This window comes from Anoplopoma fimbria, chromosome 5 (genome assembly GCF_027596085.1).
Source record: "Anoplopoma fimbria isolate UVic2021 breed Golden Eagle Sablefish chromosome 5, Afim_UVic_2022, whole genome shotgun sequence".
In the NCBI taxonomy this organism is placed as follows: domain Eukaryota; kingdom Metazoa; phylum Chordata; class Actinopteri; order Perciformes; family Anoplopomatidae; genus Anoplopoma; species Anoplopoma fimbria.
This window is the reverse complement of record NC_072453.1, coordinates 14724017-14751999: the sequence shown is the minus strand read 5'-3', so window position 1 is coordinate 14751999 and position 27983 is coordinate 14724017. Positions and strand designations below refer to the sequence as shown.

Genomic DNA, 27983 nt, shown 5'->3' with positions numbered 1-27983 from the left:
AGCTATTGTGTGTGACTTCATGACTTCTGTCCTCGGAGGTCAGCTCACACATGACCTGGCGTTAAGACAAATTCACAATGGAACTAACTCATTAGGGAAGATTTTAATAATGTCTCACATAGCAGAGCTGCAGTCTGGAAATATGTAATATGAGAAGAATTTGTGTGGAATTGCAGCAATGTTTTTTGATGGAAACATAACCTGCGCACATACACAGACCAGACTAGATGACAATGTTTTATTAGTTCACTCTGTTGCATCTTAAAGTGCAGCCGTGGGACAGAAGAATAAATCAAGTGAGAAAATTAAGAAACCCCACCAGCAGCCGCTCAAGCTCATTGCTGTTTATTAAAGAAACACCAGAGGAATAACAATGCTGAGCTAAAAACAACTGCAGTTCATTTGACATAAATGACTTGTGGGAATTAAATATTTCAGCCATTACAGAAATATATTGTTATTGCTTCTGATGCTGTTTAAGTGTCATTGCATTCACACCATCCATACAGCAACGCCTCTTTTTGCAAGGTACTTGGGCCGCGTGATTCAAACCAAATCAAAACTGACAAGCACAATTATGTTGTGAGACATTATGACAGTGATGATAACCAAAACCCTCTCAGACCCATTTCTGGCAACAGCTCATAACTTTGAAAAACAATAAGGGAATACAGCACATTATCATATTAATGCGTGCTACACAACAACAACACAGCGTATTATGGTAACACATTATTAGAGCATTTTCATGTTATCTTCCCTTTGTGGAAGAGCGTATAAATGCTTGTTAAGGATTTTAATAAGACTTTTCCTAGTAAAATAGAGTGCACAGCAGTCACTTGGTGTCATCTGTTCACAAAGTGGTTGCCTCCCCTTATAGAAAACAGGCACTTTATTCATTACTTAGATAACAGCAATATTTGGTGGTCTAAATCAAAAGAGCTCCTTGTGTTGTGAATAATCATAATCAAAAGTATAATCAGTCATACAGGGAGCGGAGACACAGAACAACGCTTTAAGCTATGAGTGTGAACCTTGTTAACAACTTAAGAATGCTCAGTCTGTGTGGTGACGTGTGTAAACACATTTAGGAAAACTGGATTAGTGCTCCTGAAAGAACCATCAAACCTGATTAATTGTAAACTAAAGAAACCACACATGGAAATATATTATTATTATTCAAAAAAGTAAAAAGTGAAGATGTGATTTAATACGTTGGAGTTTCTCATATATTAATGATGATAAAAATCTCAGTCTCTGCATAGATAACTTCTCGTCAACCTTTTCAAGACGCAAGTTTCATTTCTGTCCTTTTATTCTTCTTTATAACTCAATATTAGCATTCAAAAGTTATGCTTACGGCAGCAAAAGCAGAATAAAACCTCTTCCTCCGAGTCTGAATCAGATATCGGCTCCTTTAAACATCTCTTTTTGAAAAACCCTACAGCGTAATTAGCAGAACTAATTTAATAATAATAATAATTACTAATTGGAGGTTTATGGAGAAACTTAATGTAAACTGTCTATTCTTTGAAATTCACATCCATCTGGTGATTCAGGTGAAAATTAAATTAAAAGAGGTTTCAGTATTTAAAAGCATTTTTTAATCCTCCACAACATCATTAAATGATAGATAATCTGTTTATTTGTCTGGACCCCTCTGACACCATCAAACACCTGCCTGTTACATCAGTTTAATTAGTTTCTTATTGAATCCACAGAATGTATTTTATTTTCTGCATTCATTCAGTCCAGTGTTTCATAAATAAGGTCATTTTGAGATGAAACATTATCCCCATTACTAAAGTGGACAGGTTTCTTACAGGTAGTCAGTACAGCCCGTCTATGTAGGAATTTGTTGCATTATTATACCATCATATAGATATTAATTTTTAGGCTGCAGTTGTGTTTGCTGTACAGCCTTTTTTTAATGCCTGAGGACACAACTATTTGCATTCCTATCAATAACTGGCACTCACAATAAAGGGCATTACAGCACTGATGCATTATGTTTTGTAGAAAAGGCTTCTGAGTAGTTTAAAATGAAATTCACCTAAAAATCTGATATGTATGATTTGCATTTTTGTTAAAAGTGACAGTCGGAGAAAATCTGTGTTCTCTTCTCCCAAAACTATGAATAAAACAGGAGCTGGGGTTAGCTGAGCTGAAAAAGAATAATGAAGTTTAAACATCACAGAAAGTGTTGATTTTGTGAATATTATGACAAAGAGGCAAGAGGTTTTATAGGGCATGGGACAACGCCACAGTGATTTCTTCCTCTCCATGATTGGCACTTATTTGAAGAGGCTGGGTGAAGGAGGCTGCTTTCATCATACAAGCTTTACCTGTTTCCATACAGTAGTACAACCATACACCCAAAGTGAGGCTTGGATTGCTGTTAAGGTCCTTTATAACAGCTGGAATTTTGGTTGAGATGGAGAGGGGCTTCGACAAATCCACAATGTCACCAGTAACCACCTGACTTTCTAGCAGCCATTCGATACCTGCGAAAACAGGAAACAGAATTTTGTAGACTGTCAAAGTGACAAAAACAAAATTTCGAAACAATCTGGCAAATAAAAAAACGGTTAAAGTCCCTAGGCTAGTGGAACTTAAAGCTAAACGCTAACATTGTCATGCCAACATCCTAATATTCAGCAGATATAATGTTTGCAATGCACACCACCTTAGTAGCATGCTAGCATGCTACCTTTTGCTAATTAGCACTAAACAAACATGAACCGAAAGGACAAACTTAAATGTTGACCTGATGTTGGGGCTAGAATAAATGTTTAAGAAATCACCACAGTCATTATGATTCATACTCTGAGGACCATGACTATCATCGCAATCCATCCAATAGTTGTTGAGATATTTCAGTGTACAGTGGATGACCGAACGACGACCGACATTGCCACTAAACGAGATCAATCTTCAGTTTTGATCCAGATCAGTCACATTGTGCCATGTTCTGAAAGGACAGACGTGTCTTTATGCAAATGTCTGTCTGGAATCTAAATTTATAGTTTTGCATGGCAAGGTTCAGCCGGTGTACTAGATTGGCTGAGCAGTTTGAGCACGGCTTAATGGAGTCATCTACAATATCACCATCTCATAACCTCACTGAATCAGATGGAATGATGGTGAGGGCATGAATTTGCTGAAACACGGGGGATATTTTTAGAAACAAATACACATCTAAAGAGACGTGACCACTGAATGATAAATGAAGGTCAAAAAGGAAAGGCTAGAACTTTGACTGTGAGAAAATATTATGCCAGAGAGACCGTTAAATCCATGCCAGCGGTGATTAATGAGGCTGATGCCTAACATGAGGTCCCAGGGCAGCCATTTCTAAAAAGCTATGAAAAAACAATTTAAATCTGCCGTGCACTTCTAACTTCATCCATTAAGATTCCTGCCTCTGCTCTGATCTGATCAGCATAAGTCTAGACTGGGTATAATCGGACAGCGGGGATCACGTAACATAGCCTGGTAGCTAATTATGTGAACCAAGGCATGTCGTCTTATCGAAATGCTCTAAAAATAGCCTGCTGATATCGCTGACTGCATGCTGCCGCGCTCAGAATGATGGAAACACTTCTGTTCTGAACCTAATGTACGGTCCATCAACTGTTACTAACATGATACCTCAAATCACTTCACATTCGCTGGTAGTGTCAGCATACTGTCGATTTCAAATTAGTAGAAATTATAGAATGTCAATGCCGTGTGAAACTTCACTTGTGCTTTGAAAGATTCCCCGACTGATCTAAATATTCCTCCATCCCTCAGCTGAGATCTGTAAATCCCTGCGTGGGCCAGCAGAGTGAGAATCTACTGGTTGTGCAGTGAAAATAACACAAAGGTTAAGCATCATTCACTTCCATTACTTTTTGACAGACTCATGGTTCACAGACCAAAATAAAGCAGAGGAGGAGAGGTTGAGAGGCTCACATCCAGAACATGGTCATTATCAATGTTGAGAACAAGTTTGTGTTGCAACTCTGACTCAACCCTAACAGGTACAAAATAATTTCAATATTTTTTTTTTTTTAAACTTTTAAAACCTATTGAAAACAATAGCAGGGCCTGTACTAAATATTACTGAATCATGCCTGGGCAACTGCACAGAGTTTTACAAAAGCAGCAAGTGTAAATGTGTTTTTGTGGAAGCCATAACTCGGTATACAAAGACATTGAGTTCCCATTATTTTTTAGCCTTTACGAAAACAAAAACTCAAGAGGGAAAGTGTAAGGAATTGATTAATTGGTGCGTTTGTCTACTCAAACTTAAGCGGCAAACATAAGCATGGCCGGCTAACTAGCTTACTACCTGCAGAAGTAACGCTAGCGTAGCATTGACAGAGTGTACTTCCTCATCTTACATCTTCCCTTATCATACTGTCTGTAATAAAATTGCAAGACAAAAACAATGGTACTCCTTTATTTCCAAGTCTTCAACATGGATATCTTTGAGTGTGTTTGAGCATATGAGCAAGCATGTAAACCAATTTCTTGTTTTAAAATGAAACAACAAACTCATGGAGCTAAATTAGCTAGCTAAAATGAAATATGCTGGCGACGCTTGCTGTTTTAAGCTGGCAAAAACATATAGCTGCCAGCCAGAATTGAGAAGCCTGCGTTTGACAACCTTTGTGTGAAACCAATGACCCATTATTCCAACAATGACTAAACATTTTCAACTGTTAAATCTGCCACCGTCATTACTGTAAAATGTGACAATGGAAAACTTGACAGGTGTTGGTCGAGGAGCCTTTACGTACTTGTATGATAAATCTTAATTAAACATTAATATGCATGGCATTAGTAACAGTGATTGAACTCTGTCTCACCCTCAGCGGAGAGGGCCCAGCAGCTGGGGGCCTCTTCGGTGAGTTTGGCTCCTTCTGGAAGGGTCAGGGTGAGCGACAGGACGAGAGTCTGGCCTGCTGACACTGCCACTGGTGGCAATTCTTTCTTGGCAGCTGATTTAGGGAGCGTGGGGGCTTTGGTAGGACCAGAAGGCTTTGAAGGTACAGAATCTGTGCAGTCCATGGAAATCGGGAACTGGACAGAAGAGAGTTTTGGATGTTTGGATGAAAGAAGGACAAAGTTATCAACACTTGCAATGCTATTCGTTATAACCTTTCATCTAGTTTTTAGGATATATTAATAACAGTCAGGTGGAAAAAAACACATGCCTTTTCATAGTTGGAAGTGAGCTATTCTCACACACATGCAAACAAACACAGGTCTCACCAGTGAAACAGTCTTGGAGGACAGGTCCAGGACTTTGACTTGGTGGTTGTTGGTATCCGCCACGTAGAGAAGCTTGCCGCTGTCGCCAACACAGATTCCTCCAGGTTCATTGAAGCATGATTTGTTAAATTCAGGGCCCAGAGTATCTCCAGCCTCTCCAGTCCCTGCTAATGTGCTACACTGCTTTACCTTTGGATCCACCACCTTGATCTGAACATAATAACACAGGCACATAGATACAATCAAACAAAAAAGTCCTGTGTGCTCCCTGTGTGTTTTTTATTCTTTTTAGATCAAAAGGAGGATACAGTCCAACAACAACCTTAAGGAACCCATTGTGATGACAGAGGCATCAAATGTGAGCATGCTACAGCTTTGAACTGTAGCCTTGTAACATGCAACAGTTACCTTGTGGTTGTAGGAGTCGGCCACATAGAGCAGGCTTTGTTTAGGAGCCCAGGCAACACCGAGAGGATGCTGCAACTTGGAATCCACTCCTTTTCCGTCAACATCCCCAAAAGCAAAAAGGTTCTGGTTCAAAGAAAAGATCAAACAGAGATATAAAAATGTACAAATGCCTAAACTGCAACTTGTGACCCCTATGTCTAAGCTCAACGCTGGTCAAAGAACAGAATATCCAATCTGATTTTGTGAATTGCCTCTAACTGAATTCAAAACATGTCCATTTTTGGAAAGAGTAAAAAGGGAGGCTTTTAAGCCATCAAGATAAAAGACTTTCTTTTAAAAATCCAAGCCGAAACCTTTCCCATATACTGTAAATGATCAGTTTTCATTTGAAGAACATTGAAATAAAGACATGAAAGCAACATTGGCTTTGCTGATTTAAAAGATTCTGAATAATTCATACAAGGACAGCAAGATAAGAATTAATATACCTCATTTGTAATAAAACACCAGAAAAATGACATTAGTTACTCCGGTAAAAATAGTGAGATGAGTCATTCTTGAGAAGTTTTGAAGAAAAACTACAACATAAATATTAAATGTCATTAAAAAAAATGACAAAGGGGAACATTTTTCATGTATTTTTTGTAAGTGACAAAAGTTAATTAAGTGAAAACTGTTCTTAGTGCTCCAGATTGTTTCTGGCAAACATGAGCCAAACTGATAAATTAATATTGCAGCCAGTTAACAACCAACTTGTGATGAATTAAAATAAAGTGGGGAAATGGCCATTGGCCACTTTAGGCTCATGGTCCTCTTTGGTGTTGCGGTAGGTAATCCCATGGTGGTCTCTAGTTTTTTTAATGTTTTTGTATGTGTGTAAAAATCTTATTTAAATATTGTTTAAAAAAACCAATTGCAGCTGAGAAGAAAGCAGAATCTATGGGAATGTAAAAAAAGAACATAACCCCCATTAATACCACAACCTGTTGTACTTAGACGTCAGTTTTTGTACGAACAGAACAAACATGATATATTGTGTTATTACTGAGCTTTAGAGGTGCTGGTACAGTAGGTGCCCGTTTCACCATAGGCTAGCTGTCTCTTTCTAGCTGTATATTCTTAGCGTACAGTTTAGAGAGTGGCATTGATTTTCTCATCTAACATTTACATTTACTTGTAACAGCTTTTATAGCCATATATAAAAATACCTTAATGGTTTTTGCTGACTCACTGCCATGTTGGATAAACTGTACATCAATCCTTCTGTTAATTACTCGACGCTTTCATCGGTGACTTACAGCTTTATATGGAGCTCTCGGGACATTCCAAAAATACACCAGTGTGGCAGGATTCAAAACCAAACTACAGCAGAATGTTTGTAAGGACATGAAAGTACTACTAAAAAACTGTCATGAGACTTTGTTTCAGCCACAAACAAGAGTGTCTGTGTTTAAATGTGGTTTTTTTTTAATCAATATTTTCTATGTATAGAGAAATGGCTGTGAACCCTTGTGATTGCCTATGAGTGCTCCAAAAGCTTAGTGCAACAAATTTCTTCATAGTTGTCCAAGGGGTGTTCTATAGCTGTAAATGTAGTAAATCATTGTGCAGGTTTTACAGCGTTACGTTGTTTGTATATGAGCAACACAAGTAACATATAGTCCCATTATATTTAGAGAATGGCGGATATCCCCAAAACAAAGCAATTTACACAAAAACAATCCACTTTGGATAAATAGCACTCGGGTAAGAGGAACAATATGTATTTTTGATTTTGGGGGGGAACTGTCTCTTTGAATAATATTAAATTATCCGTCTGAGAATTAATACAATTTATAGTAAATAATCCTGACAAGGTATAAGATAATTTATGAACGTTAAATTAAGCAAAAGGAAAAGGGGAGGGATACTTAATTAAAGCCTCTATGGATTCACTTCGTGCTTTCTCTCTCTCTGGCTGGTTTTGTGCAAAAGTAGTTGTCATAAACAACCGTAATAATGTAACAAAGTAAACTAAAAGGCATCCAGTAGAAAGAAAAAAGTAATTAAGTTAAAAAATCCATTCATCCAGTTATAAATTCATCCAACATCTAGCCATCCATCCATCAACTGTTGCACACTCACCAGCGGGTCCCTCTCTCCTCCGACCAACAACTTGACGGCTCCGTCCTTCAGTGCGAGCGTGCGGATGGTGCTGCTTTCGCTATCTGCCACATACAGGCAGCCCCAGGGCTCCTCTGGGGCCAAAGCCAGACCTGAAGGCTGGGCAAAGCCAGCCTTGTGGGGGTAGGAGTTGTTTCGGTTCTCCTCGTTGCCGCTGCCTGCCCATCGCACGCACGTTCCTGCTTTGGACTCGCTGTTGACGTTGTAATATAGAAGACAGTGACACCTTACTACATTGCTGGGTTTGTAGTGTTCATTTGACCTTTAAATCATTTTAATTTGCTTTTAATTATTTTTTGTTCTTCAAGAAGAATTATAGGTGGCTTAGAAGAGTGTCTGCTGCCAAGTGGCCATGGTGGTGATGCACAAGTCTCTCACCTTCCTTTGGGCAGTTTCCCATCTGCTAGGAACAGAGCCCAGATCTGGTGGGTCCCTGCCATGGCTATCCACAGCACGTTACCTTCAGCACCACCTACACATACAAATGAAACGTGCGCACACACAAACACACCCTTTTGAGTTGAGAACCAGGAAATTCGTGACACTGCTTTTAGCTCTCTACCAGTCGCCCACAGTATCATCCAGAGGTGATGCTAATATTTGTCATTGAAAAGTGATGATGTGTTTGGGGTGCTTACACTAAGCTATGAAAACATTTGATGTTTCTGTTATTTTTAGACAATTACGAAGAAATCCATCTACTGATTGAAAAAAATTTGCGATAATTAGGTAAAGGCTGAGTGCAAGGAATGAGTCAGAGAAAAGCAGCTATGCAGGTTTAATTGACAGCCGCCTGTGTGACAAAGGCCATATGCTGCCTCAGATGCACTCAGCAGAGACAATACTGTCACTGTGTTGAATACATAACCTTTATAGACAGTTGCATTTTTAATGACGCACAGAGCTCAGACCTTCTCGATCACATCTGGCGGACTGTCAGGAACATCTGACAACTCCGGCTCCGGACTCAAAGCATCAATGTCACTGTTGTACTTTTCAGGTCAAAAGGTTAAGGGTCCTCTCGATTGATTGAATCATTCATGCACATAATGGGTAAATCATGACTATACAATGAGTGTTTAAATGTACGCTCAGAGGAGTATGATAGTGGAGTTAAAGGTCTGGTATCACATTCTCTGATCATGTGGTGATGTGCAAACCAGAAGGTTATGTCATCCATCAAGCTGTGCAGAAAATGTGACTATGACTGATTGCCTCTTGCTCACAGGGTTGTGCAACGATAAAATATTTGAGCTAATGGCCCTAAAATATCATGGAATTAATACTATAAATTCACAAGTGTGATTAACATTTCAAACACTATACCTCTTAGATGTAAAATGACTGCTGAAGAGTAAAGTTTACGCCAGAGGCAGAATAAACTGTTCAGGTGTACACTTTCCACCTTTGTTTGATTTAATTGAGTACACAAGGACACAGGCACAGTCAACACACTACGTTTTACTTGAAATACAACTGACTGCTCTTAGATCACCTCAGACCTGAAGAAGACGCCGAACAGTAAACAATGTCAAACTGAGGTGGGAAAGTTTCAATATTATATTTTAATGCATTTCTAAACTGGAAACAAAGTAAAGCAATTCTGTGTTGTTATTTGTCAATAAAGTAATTCATTTGTCATTTTTTAAAACAGCATTTTAAACAAATAAATAACTTGCTAATTAGGGCCTGTATTTTGATCCTAAATGGGAAAAGCAAAGAAATTCATAAAACTTTGATTATTTAACTTATTGACATAAACAAAAATAAAGGCTAAGGCTATGCATATGAGACTAATATTTCTAAATGATAGTAGCCTTGAGAGCAAAACTATTTTGCCAAATTAAGCAGCAACATACAGTACAAACTGAAAGGTGTGTATATTGTTTGGTATGGTACCTCTGTGTCTTGCAAACTTGTTTGCTGTCTGATCTTGAATCTGCAATCTGAACAGCCAATAAGGCCTGATGGCAACACACTAATATTTAGAGACAAAAGGTCTGAGAGGTTCAGACGAGTTAAAAAAGCTTTCTGCGTTGATGAAAAAAGGCACTGGGTGACATATATTTAAATAAAGATTAATAATAAAGAAACTCTGAATGCCCAAGGCAAAAATAATAAAAGCAAAGCATTTAGAGGGCCTGAGCTTTGATTTTAAAGTGGAGGTCTTAGATAACTTTGTGAGTATGTAAAAGACCTTGTCAGGTACTTTAAAGTAGTTTGTGACTTGCATAGTTGGACTTTTTCTCCTTAAAATGATTCAGTAGAACTTTAGTGAGGCATATAGTATCCCCAGTGAATGACATCCCATAGATTCAACTTTCTCTTCCAATAGGTTGATTATCCCGTTATCCCTTAAGGTTATGTATGATTTGTTCAACTGATTGCAACTTTTTGGTGGCCTCCACTTTAACCAAAAGTGATGGTTTTGAGGTGGGTAGTGTGAAGCTTGGAAGCTATAATCTTTAGGTCCTTCATTCCTGCTGCTGTCAGACTACACAACCAGCTCTGTCTGCCATCCCAGTAGACCACAAAACACTAAAAACACTAAAACATCTGTGCAATATAAATACACTGTGCAATACTATACTATTACTCTGTATGTATATTCAATATTTTTTAGTAATTGTGGATTTTTTTATTTTATTTGTTTTTTACTTATTTAATATTCTTTCCTGTTTAGTACTTTTATTACTTATTAATAATACCGTTTTTTTCTACAATGTCTCTTGTTTGCACTATCTCTATGCTGCTGTAATCCTGTAAGTTTCCCCGCTGCGGGGCTAATGAAGGATTATCTTATCTTATCTTATCTTAGTGTCTACCATGTCATTCTATTTTACCCAAGAACATAAGCATTTGCGTACGTTTTTGGTGCACTCTAACTTTTCACTAATGAACGCAAGTCACTCATGCAAGTCGCAAAATAATCCTGTAAAGGTGTGAGCAAACCTTTCATGTTCAAGTTCGGGTCTGACTTCACCATAAGAGACTCACCAGCAGAGCCAAGAGTCACATCCCAAGGAGAGCTGATTGGCTGCTGAGGTCCCATTGCACCACCCTCTTTGTCTGTGCCTTGAGCTCCGACTCCAGCCAGAGTGCTGACTCTTCCCTCAAACAGGTCAATCTGAAACACAGACAGACGGGCATAAATGTACAAATAAACATCAAGTGAAATCAAAATAAATTTAAAGACAAAGTTAGAGATCCTACCTTACGTATCAGGTGGTTTTCTGTGTCGGCCACGTAGACAGTGTCTCCTTTAATGGCCACACCTTGAGGGGAGTTAAAGGAAGCTACAGACAAGTCGCCATCTTGTTTTCCACTTTTTGGCCCTTGTAAAGAAGAGATAATCCAATGACCATCATCGTTCCGTATGCGCTACAATACCTCACTTGTAGTTCATATTGAGCCCAGAAGTTAAATCTTGTTTTGTATGCATTATGCGTAAAAGCTACTGCCAAGTATTTAACACTTATCTATAGTGCCACATATTTTTTGGAGATTGAAAGGTTACTAAGCAACAGCAGTTTTAATTGTACCTCACATATTCCATTTAAAAGTTAAAACAAAAGTTGGATTAAGGTATTTTTTTATCTTCCCAGCATTCCCAGCTTTTGGTCAAAAAAAAAAAGAAGAAATTACTTTTATTTATTTTATGATTATTATTTCGAAGGCTACGTACAGGAATACCAGCCCATTTACAGCTGGAGCACGAACGGCCTGTCATTTCTGTGAGTTGCTTAATTAAGTAAAATTGTGATTGAGGAATTGCTAAGGAAGATGTGAGACAGAACCAAAATATTTTTCTGTCCGAATAAATACCATAGATACGCTAGACCAATTTTTCATACCGTCTGTAACACGGGACGAGAGGGATCAGCCTACAAAAATAATACAAATCCTGCATTTCATCCCCTCATTTTGTCCACAGGTCAGTTCTTTCTTTTAATGTGCACATTTTAGTATTTAACTCATTAAATATCCACTCCACCAACTCAGAAATGATATCTTTGTGCTGAAAAATCAATTAGCACCTTGAGGTCCAACCAAACACACCCCAGACATCTATGCAATTTCAACAACAATATACTGCTTCCTACTTACCGCCTATGACATGTAACAGCTGTCCAGTTAATGACACCACCAGAATTCGGTGATGCCCAGTGTCTGCTATGGCCAGTCTTTTCTTGCTGCTGTCCACGGCCACCTTCCCAGGGAAAGACAGGACACTGGGTGGCAGTGAGTCTCGGTACAGCTTGATCCCCACTGTGTGAGTCTTCAGAAGACCCTGTTCCCCGTAGTGACGGAGGGCGCCGTCAGTAAAAAGCATCAGCCTGTCGCGGTGGCCTTCGCCCACCAGGGAGAAGAGCAGGTTGCCACGCGGGCCCAGTAGGACCAGCGTGGGCCAGCAGGACACCTCCAGCTCATGCCAGAGGTGAGCCTCGCTGTCGTTCACCACTGGGTGGCAGATGTCGTAGCGGAGCACGGCGCTGCGAACGTTGTCCAGGACCTTTGACGGGGTTGGAGACAAGCATAGACAAATGAGTAAAGAGCTGTGAATCTGTTGCTGAATGTAAGAGCTTTTCAGTGAAGTATATTTATAATAAATTATTTTTCCATCCAATTTCCAAGCGCTCAAGGGAACTTATTCAAAGTGCTTGTTTACGTGACCAAAACTGAAAGATGTACACTATCATGTATTAAAAAGAAAGCATCAGCACCACATTGGCAAACAGTTTCATAAAGAAATATAAGAGGTAGGTATTGACATTATTAGGAGCATTTTCTGAAGATCTGTTTTCTAGTCTTAAACCAATAATAAAAAATATTTCAGATATGATAATTCTGATAGATATTTACTGATATCTCATGCTGGTATAACATTGACGATTGATGCTTTGATTTTGCCTGGAGAAAGAGTGGGTAATGTTTTCTACCATCATACTCAAAAATGACACATGAATGTTGACACTTTGCAGTTTTGAAAATGCTAAAAGGACACACAAGCAGACCAGCCAACTCAAAAGGTATAAATGATGATGAACAATGAAAATCACTTACCTTTTCATTGGGGAATTTAGCTGAGTGCACACCAACAACAACCAATCCATCTGAGAGGGAGTTTAAACAGAGAGAGACACACAGACAAAAATAACACAGCGCTGTAAATGGTTTGACTTGCTTACAATCAAAACTGGCCTTTTCCAAATGTATTGACATATTGTTGAACTTCATTCCCTCACAAAAAAAGCACAAAGCCTGTGTCAGTTAGTGTGTTTGTGACAGTAACTTAAAAATACACAAACGCTCAAATCTGTCTCTTCCTAGTAATCCCGTATAAAATCTTTTCTCTTCATCGATGCGTCAAATAGCTGTTTAAAATATAAAGTTCACAAAGAGACAAACATCACATGCACAGACGCGTATAATAAAGGGAGATGGGGAGAGGGAGGGAAACGGATGTGGTTTTAAACTAAAAACTTTAACAGTCTTGCTTTGTTATTAAGTCAGTAACGCTCCAGTATAATACAACGTAGGTCTCAGTGAGGTTCTTAGAAATGTTTTGGCACCTCAAGGCTGTAAATGTTTATCCGATTGATTTCAGTCACCAAAGACTTCTATCACTCTCTGTATTGAACGGACAATGAGAGTGATTGGTGAGAGTTTGTGGCTTAAGACAAGGATAATTGTCATGCAACTGAATGGCTCTGTGAGGCTCTTATCGACACTCTTTTTTTGGTACAAAAATTTGCCGACAAGTTTCCTTCCTGTTTCTTAATCAGTGTGGGACACAGTCACTTTTGTACTCATGTCGTCCTGAGGCACAATCTCAAACACAACATATGCTCTAATGCACTGTGGTCCTCAAAAGTTTGTTTTCAGAATTAACGTGCGTGCAATATATTCACGCTAAGTTAATATGTTTGTTGTCACACAAAATAGGCAATGTTTTTTAAATCTTTTATTTAGATATTATGGCTTTTTTTGCACAACAACGCAGACCACTTCCAATGACAATGAGGCAGACAAAACAATTCTCCATCCTCCTTAAATGGACTAATATCTTTTACATTTAAATCACAGCATCGAGCCGCCCTCAATGGACGTAAACGAACACAATTCCAAACCTTCAAACTCGCACCATCTGCGGTGGATTTCATCACCCATGGCCTCGGCCAAGCAGCATAGTAGCAGCACAGATTGCAGAGACGATGGGAGGGAGGGGGGGGGGGGAGGACTGTGGGGGTCTCTGGACAGGGTGGCTCCCACACCTCACTGACCAGAGCAGCAAACAGAATGTACTCATGGCAGTGCCAAAGATAAGGCGAGAGCGATAATGTGCTCCGTGTCCCGCCCCGGCTCACAACTGAATATCAAGCTGCACAGCTTCCTCAGAGGATCCCGCGAAGGACCAGAAGGGTGACAAGAGTCAGTCGGATGTGATCATGCTGTACATGGAGTGTCTATATAAAGAGACATACGGCGAACTCCAGCAGGGTACAATTATGGGACCCATACGCAGCGACACTGCAGCTTGGAAATATTTTTAGTTACTTTCTCTTCACGTCTGAGATAAGGGCCCTCATGCACTTGGGCAAGAAGATGAGAGAAGTCGAGCTGATGCACTACAGGTTCTCTGCCCCGGTGAAACTACTCATGTTCCTGTGACGCTGCATGTGACATTATAAGATACCAATGCAATAGTGTTTCCTCAGTAAGGCCTGCTAGGCTGCTGCCTCCTGCATAGCCTACTGTACCGGTAGTCTGAAGAAATACATTAAAAGGTCAGACCATTGTTGCTTTTTAGTATTCCATTTTTTAATAAAGTGGTAGGGGGAGGAATGTCACCTGACTGAAACTTGTAATGATCAGCTTTTTTTGTACTTTATTCTTCCACCCATTCTACTTAAGCAAATGAACGGTAACGCGCCACAGCTACTGTTTTTAATTGGCCCACAGCTAACTAAAGCAATGGTTTAACAAGCACTGGACAGGGACCGATCATTCCTTAGTTTACAGTCACTGGGCGTAGTTTAAGTGATGCCACTAGCTTGCCTACCAGCTTCAAGCAGAGATGAGGAGCAGGCTACAGAAGTCTGGTCGTCACTTCTTTGTAACCCCGCGTCCCCAGATTTTTTTTCCCCGCCAACTGACGCTGATTTAAGTAACATTTGTACGTTATCAGATTTTGTGTGGTTCGTTTTTGGAGCCGCAAAAAGGCTTCATACCTTTTAGAAACACATCAGTGAGACACACTGTTGCACGTGTTCCTGCATTCCCATGAACATGGATACTGTAGTCCATTTTGAGTCAATCCCACACACACTGTCTTAATATTCACTAGAGCGCCAGATGTCCAGTAATCCGTGGGTGAAAATAGCCCCTGATTCTGCTTAGTTTTAGTAGTGGGAGGATGATAAATAGTCTATCTGGGGAGCATTGTCATATATTCCCACATCATAAAAGGTTTAATTCTATGTAAAATATAATTTATTTATTTTTGTTAATCGGCTATATGAAATTGTTAGATATGGCATTGTACCATACACCTCCATCTCTCAACCCCTTAAGGGTCAAGACACCCATGTCTACTGCTGCTTTAAAGCCAACCTAATCCCATACCTTTGGCAGAGTGCTTCTTCTCTAGGTGGTGCAGGTCAGGCAGGATGTGCATGCAGTTGATGCAGCAGTAGGTGAAGAAGTCCAGCAGCACCACTTTACCAGACAGATCCTTGTTCAAAGACAGCGGCCCCTCCGTGTTCAGCCATTCCAAGCCTGGAGCAAAGCACAGAGTGGAAAATGATGCTGTCATCTCATAAATTATGTTCAGCCACAGCAAAGGCAAACACTTCTCACTGCTTATTACTGTACTGGTATGTCTGTCTGGTCCGACTGTATTTATGTCTTATGGAAAACAGGTAGATGGATCAAAGCAGTGACCTGAAAGTGCTCAAAGCTTCAGAGGTGTTGTGTAGCTATTAAGCACCAGAAATTAATATCTGTCTGATAAATTATTTTTACACTTAACCTTGCATGAACTCTAGATTGTCTGATAACGTATGTCACACTCCACTCACATGCATTTGATTAATGCATTTATCATTGTATTTTAAAACATACTTAGCACCAAAATCCAGCCTGAAGTACTTGGAAATCATACCCTACCCTCCACATTCACTTTTTAAGCCTTTTGGAAAGTCATTGTTTTACTTGCGCTGCTGCTTTGCAATGTCTCATTAGAAAGAACCGTTCTTAATCTCAGTAGCACTTTGGTTAAATAAAAGGTTGAATAATTAAAAAAAAAAAGGGGTATCCCTCTTACTTTTCCAGCTTTTGATCTTTGCTTGCTTTGATGCAAGCAAAGATCAAGTAGGAAAAAGGAGAATTAGTTCTGATTTCATAGTCTCAACACATCTTATCTCATGTTTCGTCTCACAAATCCTTTTTTATTTGTGTGGTCTGAAACTCGGCTGGTATTCATTTAAAGTCCACATAAGGAGGAGATTGTGGCATCAAGGACAATTAATATAATGTCAGAAATTGCATATCGCAAAATGTATTTTTGACTATGCAAAAGGGAAGATATTGGATATATTAATGCACAATACTATTATGAATGGGTCAAGAGCACAGTTATAGTAACAATAAAAACACGTTAGAAGAGACATAAGTGTTTTTGACAACTTATAAAATTAAAAAATTCCACCACACTATTTCTTATCTAGGTAAGCAACACTTTTTTGTCTGTCAGGTAACATCTTGTTGAATCAGAGATAACCCAAAAACTATATATCCCAAAATGGAAAAATATATAGTGCGACAAACATTTAAGACTTATGTCTGTTTTGCAGTAAAAAAATTGTCTATGAGCAGTTAAAATCCCATACATCCATGTGAATTATCCTGTTTGATGTTCTACAGTAGATCCCCATCTACTGGTGTGATGAGATATTGCCAACATGCCACATACCTCAACAGAGGAACTAACTGTTCTGTTGACACCAGAGGCGTTTGATCTGGTTTTCTAATAGTGGCAGCAGCATGAAGGTTATACAGTGAAGCATGTTCAGAAAGCCCCGAGGAGGACAAATACAAAAGCAGAGAGAAGGAAAGGGAACATAACAGTATGCATGGCCTTGATATATGTAGATTTGAGGGTTTCCTGATGATGCCATACTCAACAGAAAGTGAAGAATATAACTGGGACAAATTGACTGCAACCACCTCTTGCAAAAAAACCCCCCAAAAAACGCACCACAGGAAGCATTGCACTTAAAATGAAGTTGAAGCTATAAAGCAGCTGTTCTTATTATGGTCTGGAAATAATCTTTGTTCCTGTTCTCTGGCTGACTGTGCCACCAGGCAATGACTTTGTGATCAGCTGTTTTTGGAGTAGATAAGATAAGATAAGATAAGATAATCCTTTATTAGTCCTGCAGTGGGGAAATGTACAGGATTACAGCAGCATAGAGGATAGTGCAAACAAGAGACATAGTAAAAAAAAAAACAAGATCAAAAATAAGTAGTATAAATAAGCAAATGAGCAATAAAAAAAAATCCACAGTAACTGAAATAGTATATATACACACAGAAACTATTATAACTATTGCATTGCACAGTGTATTTGTATTGCACAGTAACTGAAATTGTATTGCACAGTGTATTTGTATTGCAGACACAGACACACATAAACTATTATAACTATTGCATTGCACAGTGTATTTGTATTGCACAGTGTATTTGTATTGCACAGTGTATTTGTATTGCACAGTGTATTTGTATTGCACAGTGTATTTGTATTGCAGACACAGACAGACATAAACTATTATAACTATTGCATTGCACAGTGTATTTGTATTGCACAGTGTATTTGTATTGCATAGTGTATTTGTATTGCACAGTGCATTTGTATTGCAGAGGTTTTTAGTGTCAAGTGGTAGCTGACTAACTTACAAAAACACCTGTGGTTAAAAGGCATGTTAGGAACATTTACATTTCGAAAGAGGATATTAAAGTAAACCCTGACTATACAGTATGAACATGTCGAGTCCTGCATTGGCATGTCAGGAAACTCAAGTCAAACTATAGAGCAACTTCTATGTAAAGACACTACTGAAACATGGTCTAACCTGTCTGGAAATCGGGTATCTTCAGATCCTCTCTTTCGTCTAGTTTTTTCAAATACTCTTTGACAAGGTTTTGTTTCTCATGTTCTGTCGCAGCCTCGTCTAAGGCGCAGTCCAGCTCCCTTTGGATAGGAAACAAGGAAGAGAGGCTGCACTTGGACGCCATGCTTGAAGCAACTCTGAGCCTCTTAGGTAAACTCACCACGGAGATTCAGTCAGACGCTTTCGACAAAACAGTAAAGAAAATTAAAAAAAAAAAAAAAAAATATATACATACATTATTTTTTTTCTGAGTTGTAATTTAAATTTAACTCAATGAGTTTTCATAAAAAAACACTTATTATTATTTTTTTTATTTATCTTGTTTTGAGAAATTTGCTTTCGACAAAACAGTAAAAAAAATAAAAAAAATAAATATATATATACATTATTTTTTTCTGAGTTGTAATTTAAATTTAACTCAATGAGTTTTCATAAAAAAAACACTTATTACTATTTTTTTTTTTATTTATCTTGTTTTGAGAAATCTGTGGAATGTGCTGCTTTGAATCTCAAGTCGTCTTTACCACATTCATTGTTGTTCTGTAAACACACATGCAGCTTGTGTAACTCAACACTTGGTGACGTTTGGGACATTACCCTTTCTTTTGCTCCAGATGTCACAGAAGGACGACTCTGAAAATGACATCTGGGAATACAAACCTCTTGAGAAGAAGAAGAAAAAACGCGAATCAGCCTCTGCAGCTGTGACTAAAAGAAGATGTACTGCCAGCAAAGCCTGCAGGAGAGACTCTGCTGTCCCAGTCAATGCACCTGGTGTGAAGTTTAAGACAGCTGAAAGTGGGGATTGCAGTAACAAGGGATCACATGATCTACCCTCAAAGTCCTCTCCTGCTAGTGACACAGTGCAAACCGACCATGGAGACTTTTGCCCCATGTGTCAGATGCCCTTTTCCATTTTGGTGGTGCAGACTCAAAGGTGGCATGTTGCTGAGTGTCTTGACATATCCAGGGACACATGCAAAGGTACAGACATCCATACTTCTTCATATACTTTCTATAAAAAACCTTTAAGTAACATACTTTTGCACAACTGTCATCCTGTATTTAGGTGGACACATGGTGTCATGATCAATATTTGGATCAGTCAATAAACTTGTTCTTCATAATCATTCCACTGTAATTAAGGGAGTACTCGAGCAACTAAGCACTGTACTTCCATACAGTTGGGGGACTCACAATGGTCAAAACCACTCATTCTACATTTACCATCATCCTTCATCGTGCTGTGGTCATGTCATATTGGATGGATGTTAGAGATGGGAAAGCTTCCCACATTGATTTGCAGGAGTTCATGTTACCTGTGACCTTACAAAAGTTGGTCGCATGAGGGTTACAAATAGGTTACATGGACAGTAATGCTCAAAATCCATTAACCTTGGGTTTAAGGGCCTTGAACGGTGGACTTTGGCTGATGTGAGGCATCCATACTTGTGTTCCTTTCAGGGACTTCAGTATTATCAAAAATAATAAAATTGGGTTTTATAGTCATGATTTCAACTTGGATGTTGAAAATATTATTTACAAGCCAGAAAGGTAAGTACAGTAATGACATGAACATGGCATCAGATTCTCCCTGATTGGTAAATGCCCATATCTTTCATGCACTTAATATCTAACAGGGTTTTTTGGTCAAAATGTGAAGTCCCAAGCCCAATTAAAGAAAATCTTCACTATATAATCATCAATGTTATTTGCTCTTGAAAGCTCCCTCGAGCTACAGCAGACCTGTTGCGAGGAGTAAACTGATGTATAATCAAGAACCTCAAAGTCTTTGAATATCTGTATTTTACATGTAGCTGCTATTGAATAATTATAATTTTGTACAATGCTGACTAGCCTGATTTCTATATGTTTTTTCTGTTTGCACAGAATGTCCAGATGGCCTTCAGTGCTTCACTACCATTCCAAACCATTATAAGAAATTCAACCACACCCTCCTGGCCCATAGTCGAGCCAACAGTGGCACAGCCCTCCTCAGTCTATCCCAGCAGGAAGAGACGAGCGGGAAGACCGGCCCCAGTTGTCTCCCAGGAATGATAAACAATGAGGTGGATGACTCTATTTCAGAGACTTCACAGGACAGTGCTCTCTGTCTTTCTGTCTTATCCAATCTTAGTGTCTCCCCTCACGGTAATCACATTGGAACACCTCCATCTAAACTTACAAATGGACTTCTGCTACTGCGCTCACCTGGCCCAGAGGATTTCAAGAAAAAGAAAGGCTGGTCGACCTCCACTAAACAAACATCCAGCCAAACATCTATCAGTTCTTCAAAAGAAAGTAGAACAGAGCTTTCGTCCACTCCTGTCAATGCAGAGAGTGGAAGACAAGCCTGTGAAGTTTTACTCAAAAGTGAGTCTTCCCCTGACAACAATGATGCAATATCCTATTCTCCTCTTTCTGAATTCCCAGCAGAGACTGAAGTCAATAGAAGTGAATGTCGAAAAGCACTTTTTAATAAAGATGCATTTGAAAGTGTTAATGAAAGCTCCATGGTGCTGTTCAGTGACGGTTTCCCAAGTGAAGATGAGCTCTTCACTGATTTTATAGATAATTTGGAAAGCAATAATGTGCAGGTTAAGGAGCCTGCAACCTTAAACTCCCAGCTGTATTCAGTTACCTCATCGCCGCCCACTAATCAGCCTGCTGCCTCTACAGTTGCTGAAAACAGAGTTGATTCCAAAGATGTAAAAGAAGCTCATGGTAAATCTACCAGCGCCATCAGTCCATGTAAAAGCAGCATTCAGTCACCTCAAAGTATTGTTTTAGAGCGCCTGAGAGAAACTCTTTTAAGCTCCGATAGCCTGCCTTTAAAAAACTTGAATGACAGCAGTATTCCAGGGCCTTCATCACAAGCCACCATTGTCCAAATATCTCAAACTATACCGCCACAGAAGGGCCAGATCAAGGCAGGCCAGGCCTCCTGTCTGAAGCAGACGGACATTGGGGTGTTTTTTGGCATCAAACCCCTCAAAGAGAAGGAGAAAGTGGCTGAGAGTGGACCAAATGAACTCAACACCACCTCCGTTCCAATACTTGGTGAAAACTCAGGACAGAAACGAATAAGGAAAGAGAGGCAAAGAAAAAGTAGGGCTGACACAGTCGCAGACACCTCACAGGGCACAGTGGCTGGAGAGAGTAGTAATGTAGGGACCGCTCAGGGGGATGCAGGTAAAGGTAGGACCAGAGGATGGAGAGGAAGCAGATGGAACAGAAGGAACGCTGATGGAGAAGTGGAGTTACCACGCTGTCCCTTCTACAAGAAGATTCCAGGTCAGTGAGAGACCATGTATCATTTATAGCCGCATACATTTTGTCAATCTTTTGTGTTTTGTTATCTAAGATAAACGCTCCATTTTTATTTTACTCAGGCACAAAGTTCGTCATAGATGCCTTTCAGTATGGAGAGATCCCGGGCATCACTGCCTACTTCCTAACACATTTCCACTCGGACCACTACGGAGGGTTGACCAAGAAGTTCACATTGCCTATCTACTGTAACAGAGTAAGTCAAGCATTGTTTGTTGTATAATATGAATGACTTCCAGTATAACTTGATTCTATTAGTTGGGCTTCATGCCATGTATTTTATCTGGTTGCAAAGTGCCTGTTGTGTTCAAATTGTTTGGATTGTGCATTAATTAGCCATATGTTAATCTACAAGTAGGAGTCAATTACTTTAATATATTACTTATTTGAGGACTTTCTCTGCACAAGAGTGTGGCATTTTACTTGTATTTGTATGAAACAGTTATTGATGGTGGTTTTTACCCAGATTTCCTTTAAGTCCACCGCTGAAACAGCATCGAACATAAACTCAATATTTGTATAATTCATGCAGGGAAAGAAAGGAACAGTGTCTGTTTAGATACGTCTGTTTTGTGTTGTTAGTAAATGGCAGGTCTGCCCTCCAAAGGCCTTTTAGTTCTTGAATACTATGTAAAAGATTCATTCAAGAAGCTTATTTTTATCCTATGTCTTTGCATGTCATTAAAAGGCTTCCTCAATGCTCTCTTCCATATAATTCATGCACTAAATACCTGATCCATTTGTTATCTCACAGCACTGAATGGACTCAGTAATGGGAAATGAGCTTGCAGTTGGCTGTTATGAATACCAATTTGCCAGTGACACTGAGCATATTGGAGTTAATTGAAATTTGAAAACCTCTTGTGTTTTTTGTTTTTTTTATTATTTTGGATAAAAACACTTCACATCCAGGGCGTTTAGTTTTTCTAGGTCTCAGTTTGCCTTTCTGTTTATAACTTATTATTTGTTGTCTCTGTGGAAATTTTGCATCCAATTATGGTTTAAGCATTAAGCAAAAAAACTGAATGAATTGAGGTATATAGCCAAACAAGTACAGATTAATAATACAGACTTTAAACCTCTGTCATTTTTAAATTAGGAATGTTATTTGTTTACAGTATGATACTTACGGCTTATTTTACTGGGGGTGTTTAAGACCAGAACTCTGAAACTAATTATAATACCCCAATAGAGAGTATTTAGAATAAAATGTATTGGTAAAAGAAACCTGATATGACGTAAACTCTCCCGTCAAATGGGTCATGATTTATCAGTGTGTGCTACCTTGGGATTATTACTAAAAACAGACTTTCAAGGACTCATCCGATGGGATTTTGTTTATTTGGTAGGTCACATAAATTCAACTCGGATGCTAGGTGGGTCATAGCCCAGAAAAGAATCCAATTTAGCATTCAGGTTTTTCTAACTTTTGTGGCCGTTGCCGAACCACTGCATGTAAGTAAACCATCGAGATTTACGTTGACTGACAGCTGCCTCACCTGCTCAGATTACAGGGAACTTGGTGAAGAGCAAGCTAAGGGTGGCCGAGCAGTATGTCCACATCCTCCCCATGAACACCCAGGTCACCGTCGAGGGAGTCACGGTCATCCTGCTGGAAGCCAACCAGTGAGTCATCAACCTGACGTCAATATCGGCCACTGACACCGATTTCAAAGTCAGACAGCCATAAATCAACTTCCTAGATTGTTTGACTGAGGAAAACTATTATGCGTTATTTAGGGAAACAGTCAGCTCTTTTTTGAAAGTTTGCAGCATTACTTTTAAACTTTAAACTTAATTATACCAACCGTTGTGAGACAGTCACTACTAGTATACCTGCGTCTTCATATATCTAGTTACACCTCCGATCTGCGTCTGTTCTGTCAGTTGTCCAGGAGCTGCCATGCTGCTGTTCTTCCTGCCCGATGGACAGACGGTCCTCCACACTGGAGACTTCAGAGCTGATCCCTCAATGGAGACCTACCCTGAATTACTCCAATGCAGGGTGCAGACACTCTACTTGGACACCACGTTAGTACCCGTCTGTCTCATCTCACATATATTGAATAAACCAGTGAGGTTACTGAATTGCCAAAACTGTGGTTTCATTGTGCTGCTTTCTGCTCTATATATGTGGCCATTCTGGTTAGTTATATGGATCAAAATGACCTAAAATGTGCACACTTTATTCTCAGTCCATGTCCTTGATCCAGATGTCCTTAATACAGATGTCCTTGATGCAGAAGACCTGACAAAACTGAGATTTTCAATGTAAGCTCTTGTATATTTATAGCTACTGCAGCCCTGAGTACACCTTCCCCAGACAGCAAGAGGTCATCAACTTTGCAGTCAACACAGCCTTTGAGCTGGTGACGCTCAACCCACGTACACTTGTGGTGTGTGGATCCTACTCCGTGGGAAAAGAGAAGGTCTTTCTGGGTGAGTGTTTAGATGAAATTGTACTTGAATTGTGAGGGGAATTATGAAAGCATGTTGTTTTTATCTTTTGTTGCATCTTGTAACTACTAAAATGTATCTGTTTCTTTATAAGGAATTTGAAAAACACCTCAGCTAATGACTTATTTTCAATTTTATCAACTGGCGTTCTTAAACTTTTTCATAAATCAAGGAGGAGCATGTAACCTTTAAAGTTAAGTCGTCCATCCTGCCTTGCTTAAAACCAAAGCAGTTCATTTATCTAGTTCTCTGAGACCACAACAAATAGGAAAGCACCCAGGAGGAATAAATTAAAAGAAAGTAATATTACTTGACAAAGTAACACAAATGAAGCTTACAAAGAACATTGGCAGGACACGCATGCTGCCAGGTCAACTTAAATAATGCAAAAAAAGAAAGAGTACATTTACCCAAAGGAACTTCAAAATAAAATGACATTATTGCCGGAGAGAGGGAGTCAAAAGACGACCAGGATGGGGCTGGTTTTAAGCAACCAGTAGACAATGACCAGCTGCCTCCAATTCCTCAATGACCACAACATCCAATCAACCCAGGAGAACTAAAAGAGGAGACGTCACGCATATCATTGGGGGACAACACATGAACACCAAAATCTGGTTTTAATTTGCAGAAAGGCTCCCCAGTTGACGCATAACCATATAACATGAGGATTATTGATGAGTTTCACTGAACGCCGTCTATTGTAACCCTCCAACATCGCAGCTCCAGTTACACTGCTCTAGTGCCATACCCCCTAGTTAAAGCCTTCATTCAATGGCCTTTCAATGAACCCGGAACCAGCAACACTGAAAAACACAAACAACACACAGTTCCTGACAGAGGCCCTGGGGCCGTCACAGGGTTGATATAGCTTTCCCATTATTCACCATCAGTATGATAATTAGACAGGTTGATGGAAAAATTAAATGTTTTTCTTATGACTTATAATATTACTGAAAATGACATGGTAATTTATTCATTTAATTCTAAATATAGTGATATTTTGTGACGTGTTAGGAAGTATGTCATTACCACCAGCACAAACTGTTGGATACAAACTAATTGTGTTTCTAAACCTAATAGTTATGAGTTTTTTGTTTTTTTTCTTGTTTTGGAGCAAGTAAACGTGATCCTAAAATAACATGTACAGATTGTAGGTGGGGTGTTCTTAACTTCACATAAATACTAAGTCTTAAATAAAAGGCTGAATTGCCCACATTCCTTGTTTTATTTGTAGCTCTGGCAGAGGTCCTGGGGTCCAAAGTGTGTCTCTCTCGAGACAAATACAACACCATGTGCTGTCTGGAGTCGGAGCAAGTCAGACAATGTATAACCACCAACGGGAAGGCAGCCCAGGTCCATGTGCTACCCATGATGCAGCTCTCCTTCAAAGTAGGTGCAACGGTTTCATTTTCCATAAACTTGTCTGAAAAGAAGAGCCATTTTAAGAAACAAAGTACATCTGTGATTAGAGTGAAACATCTAGCAAAAATATCCCATTAGACTCTGCCCCCCTGGCAGTTTCTATAGTTATTCACCGCATATAAGTTCATTTATTTGAATGTTTCTCTTGTTTAAACAAAGACTGTGTCAATTTGTCTATGGACAGTTTATTTAGAAATGCACACGCATTTTAATTCTGCTTATGGTTTATTTTCTATGCAAATATCAAGGCCAGCAGTTGAAATAATTAGGAAATGCTAATTATGATGACTAAGCACATCATTTTTCTAAAAAAAACTGAAGCATTTCAATTTTCCATATGTATACCCACAGATAAGTCCCAGAGTTGGTATTATTCATGCTTCACTAGGCACAGAAAGGCTGACTTTGGGGGAAAATATGTGCAGTTTAGGTTTTTCATTAGGAGCTTTGAGTTGTGTGTTTTTTGTCAAAGAGCTACTACAACCTAGTCACCTTGAAGTAAATTGATAAATAAAACTGTATAAAACACTTTAAATTAAATGTTTTCATTGTAGATAAAAAAACATTTACCAGCATTGCTAGTAAACTGTCAAACCTTTTGAGCACAAAAGCTGCACAAAGATGTGAATCTATATACGTTCTAATCTATATATGTTTTAACAGCTGTTCTTAGTAGCAACCGTCACATTTCAGTTCATCAGCATTTGATAAATTCTCAAAGATCAGACTCACAGGCTGCATTTCCTTCCTCACTTTTACAAACTGCCTTTCAAGTACAATGTGGCGCCGTTTGAATATACAATTCTCACTTCCATTTCTCCCCTGGTCCCCCCTCATCTTGTCTACAGAAACTGCAGGATTACCTGGCACGCTTCTCAGGACAGTATGATCAGCTGGTGGCCTTCAAGCCCACAGGCTGGACCTTCAGCCAGCAGGTGGAATCAGTGGAAGATATTCAGCCTCAGATCAGTGGCAACATCTCTATCTATGGTACATACTTTTGGCATATAACAAATGTATATTCACATGAAGAGTATCAACAGAGATAACACAAATATTCCATCATAAGGTCAAAAAGATGCTGATGAATCACAGATGTTTCATTATTAAATCCATCTCTTTGCAGCATAAATTAAGGCAGCGACTTGTATTGCAGTATTTGAAGGTCTTCTGCAATGTTGTAGGTATTGTAGTTATTAAACGCCCTCTCTCTCTTTCTTTTTACAGACCACAAAACAGAGATTTATAATCATAAATAATCATTTTACCACATGCTGTTAAGACTTACCCACAAGAGCAGCGTTTTTCTCCTGCCATCACATTGTTGTGTTTAGCCTACAGCTCCCTCTTTTGGCAAAGAGTGGAGCAGAGGGAAGAGGGAGAGAGACTGAGAATAAACAATGGATGGCTTACTTTCGGGTTACTTCAGCTTGGGGACGACAAGAGGGAATAGAATCAAGAGAATGCTGTATCTTGTATCAACACTGCAGGACAGTTGTCGAGCATTAAACCCCACTTCTCAAGTGGGTCATGAGTTGATTTGGCAGCGCAGATTTAGGCTGTTTTCCTTTCCGGCCCTCTGCCTCATGTTGTGAATAGATCCATCAACAGCATCAGCCATCTGGCCTGTAACCTACAATCACCAGCTAGAGACTTTTGCCACACACACTCTCACATAATTTCTTCCTCCTCAGCAGTTTGTGTGTCAGTCAGGCAGAAGCCAATTAGAGCCCTCTCTCTCTCTCTCTCTCTCTCTCTCTCTCTCTCTCTCCTTCTTGTGTTGATCTTCTCCTCCTTGCTCTTCCCAGCCATATGCTACTACTGCTCCTAATGTTTTTCTCTACATGTGGGAGAATTAATTGTATGCTTGAGTAGGTTCAGCTAGATCGGAATGATTATGGTTTAGAATATTTTCATCCCGACCTTCAGTTGAAATAAACCTGTGAGGTAAAACAAAACATTGTTTATCAAGTGTTTTATTTTTGTTTAAAATGCTAATTTTAGTTTGGGGACATGATGATGACAACCCTTCTGTTTTTTTGACAGGAGTCCCATACAGCGAACACAGCAGCTTTCTGGAGTTGAAGCGTTTTGTCCAGTGGATTCAGCCGCTGAAGATCATCCCTACAGTGAACAACGGCAGCTGGGAGAGCAGGAAGGCTATGGAGAAGTGCTTTAGTGAGTGGCTCATGGAAACTAAAACTAAACTGTAGCTTATTTACAGGTCAAATTTGTTTGCAGTTGAACATAAATTGCATCTGCTGCTCTTTTGGTAAGAAAAGCAAAACCAATTACTTCTCAGTACTGTATGACCATGGGAAAACAAATATAATACTTTTAATTCTTTTCCTAAAGTGGCTTGCCTCAGAACACTAGCATTTCAATGCAGAGCGAGGGGGTTGTGATGAAGTATGTGAACATGAACTGCAATCATGTTTATGAAAAAAAAAGGTCAAGTATATGCCCTTGAACCAATTTATTATAAAGGTTCTGCTTTTATTCACAATGGGCTGAATTAAAATGGCCGACAATTCTGAAAGCTGTTTAAACATATGAAAACATTATCTGAGGTCATACACGCATCATTTCTACAATAAGACTTAGACTTATGTATTATTACACTATGGAACTGAATTAATTGGATGTGTTCACTGCCCGCTGTGGCCACTTCCACCCTTACTGTTGTTTGCCAACAATATACTGCAAGTGCTGATTTAGAACTGTGCAATTTCGTAACTATCTACTTTTTTCTATTTAACAATGTTT

The 27983-nt window shown here is 39.2% G+C and overlaps 2 protein-coding genes across 2 annotated transcripts; one reads left to right on the top strand and one right to left on the bottom strand.

The window, feature by feature from the left end:
• Window positions 1-102: 102 nt before the first annotated feature.
• On the bottom strand, window positions 103-18168 carry nhlrc2 (NHL repeat containing 2). The gene is made up of 12 exons (XM_054598693.1): window positions 17967-18168; window positions 15460-15612; window positions 12898-12947; window positions 11941-12346; window positions 11047-11168; window positions 10831-10960; window positions 8212-8305; window positions 7795-8026; window positions 5671-5793; window positions 5263-5472; window positions 4857-5070; window positions 103-2504 (listed from the first exon to the last, which is right to left on the bottom strand). The coding sequence occupies exons 1-12, from the start codon at window positions 18127-18129 to the stop codon at window positions 2242-2244; spliced, it is 2160 nt and encodes a 719-aa protein (XP_054454668.1). The 5' UTR covers window positions 18130-18168; the 3' UTR covers window positions 103-2241.
• On the top strand, window positions 18093-27983 carry dclre1a (DNA cross-link repair 1A (PSO2 homolog, S. cerevisiae)). Its single transcript, XM_054598692.1, has 10 exons — window positions 18093-18155; window positions 18620-18989; window positions 19896-21299; window positions 21398-21531; window positions 22843-22961; window positions 23223-23366; window positions 23629-23774; window positions 25030-25184; window positions 26066-26207; window positions 27264-27983. The coding sequence occupies exons 2-10, from the start codon at window positions 18620-18622 to the stop codon at window positions 27428-27430; spliced, it is 2781 nt and encodes a 926-aa protein (XP_054454667.1). The 5' UTR covers window positions 18093-18155; the 3' UTR covers window positions 27431-27983.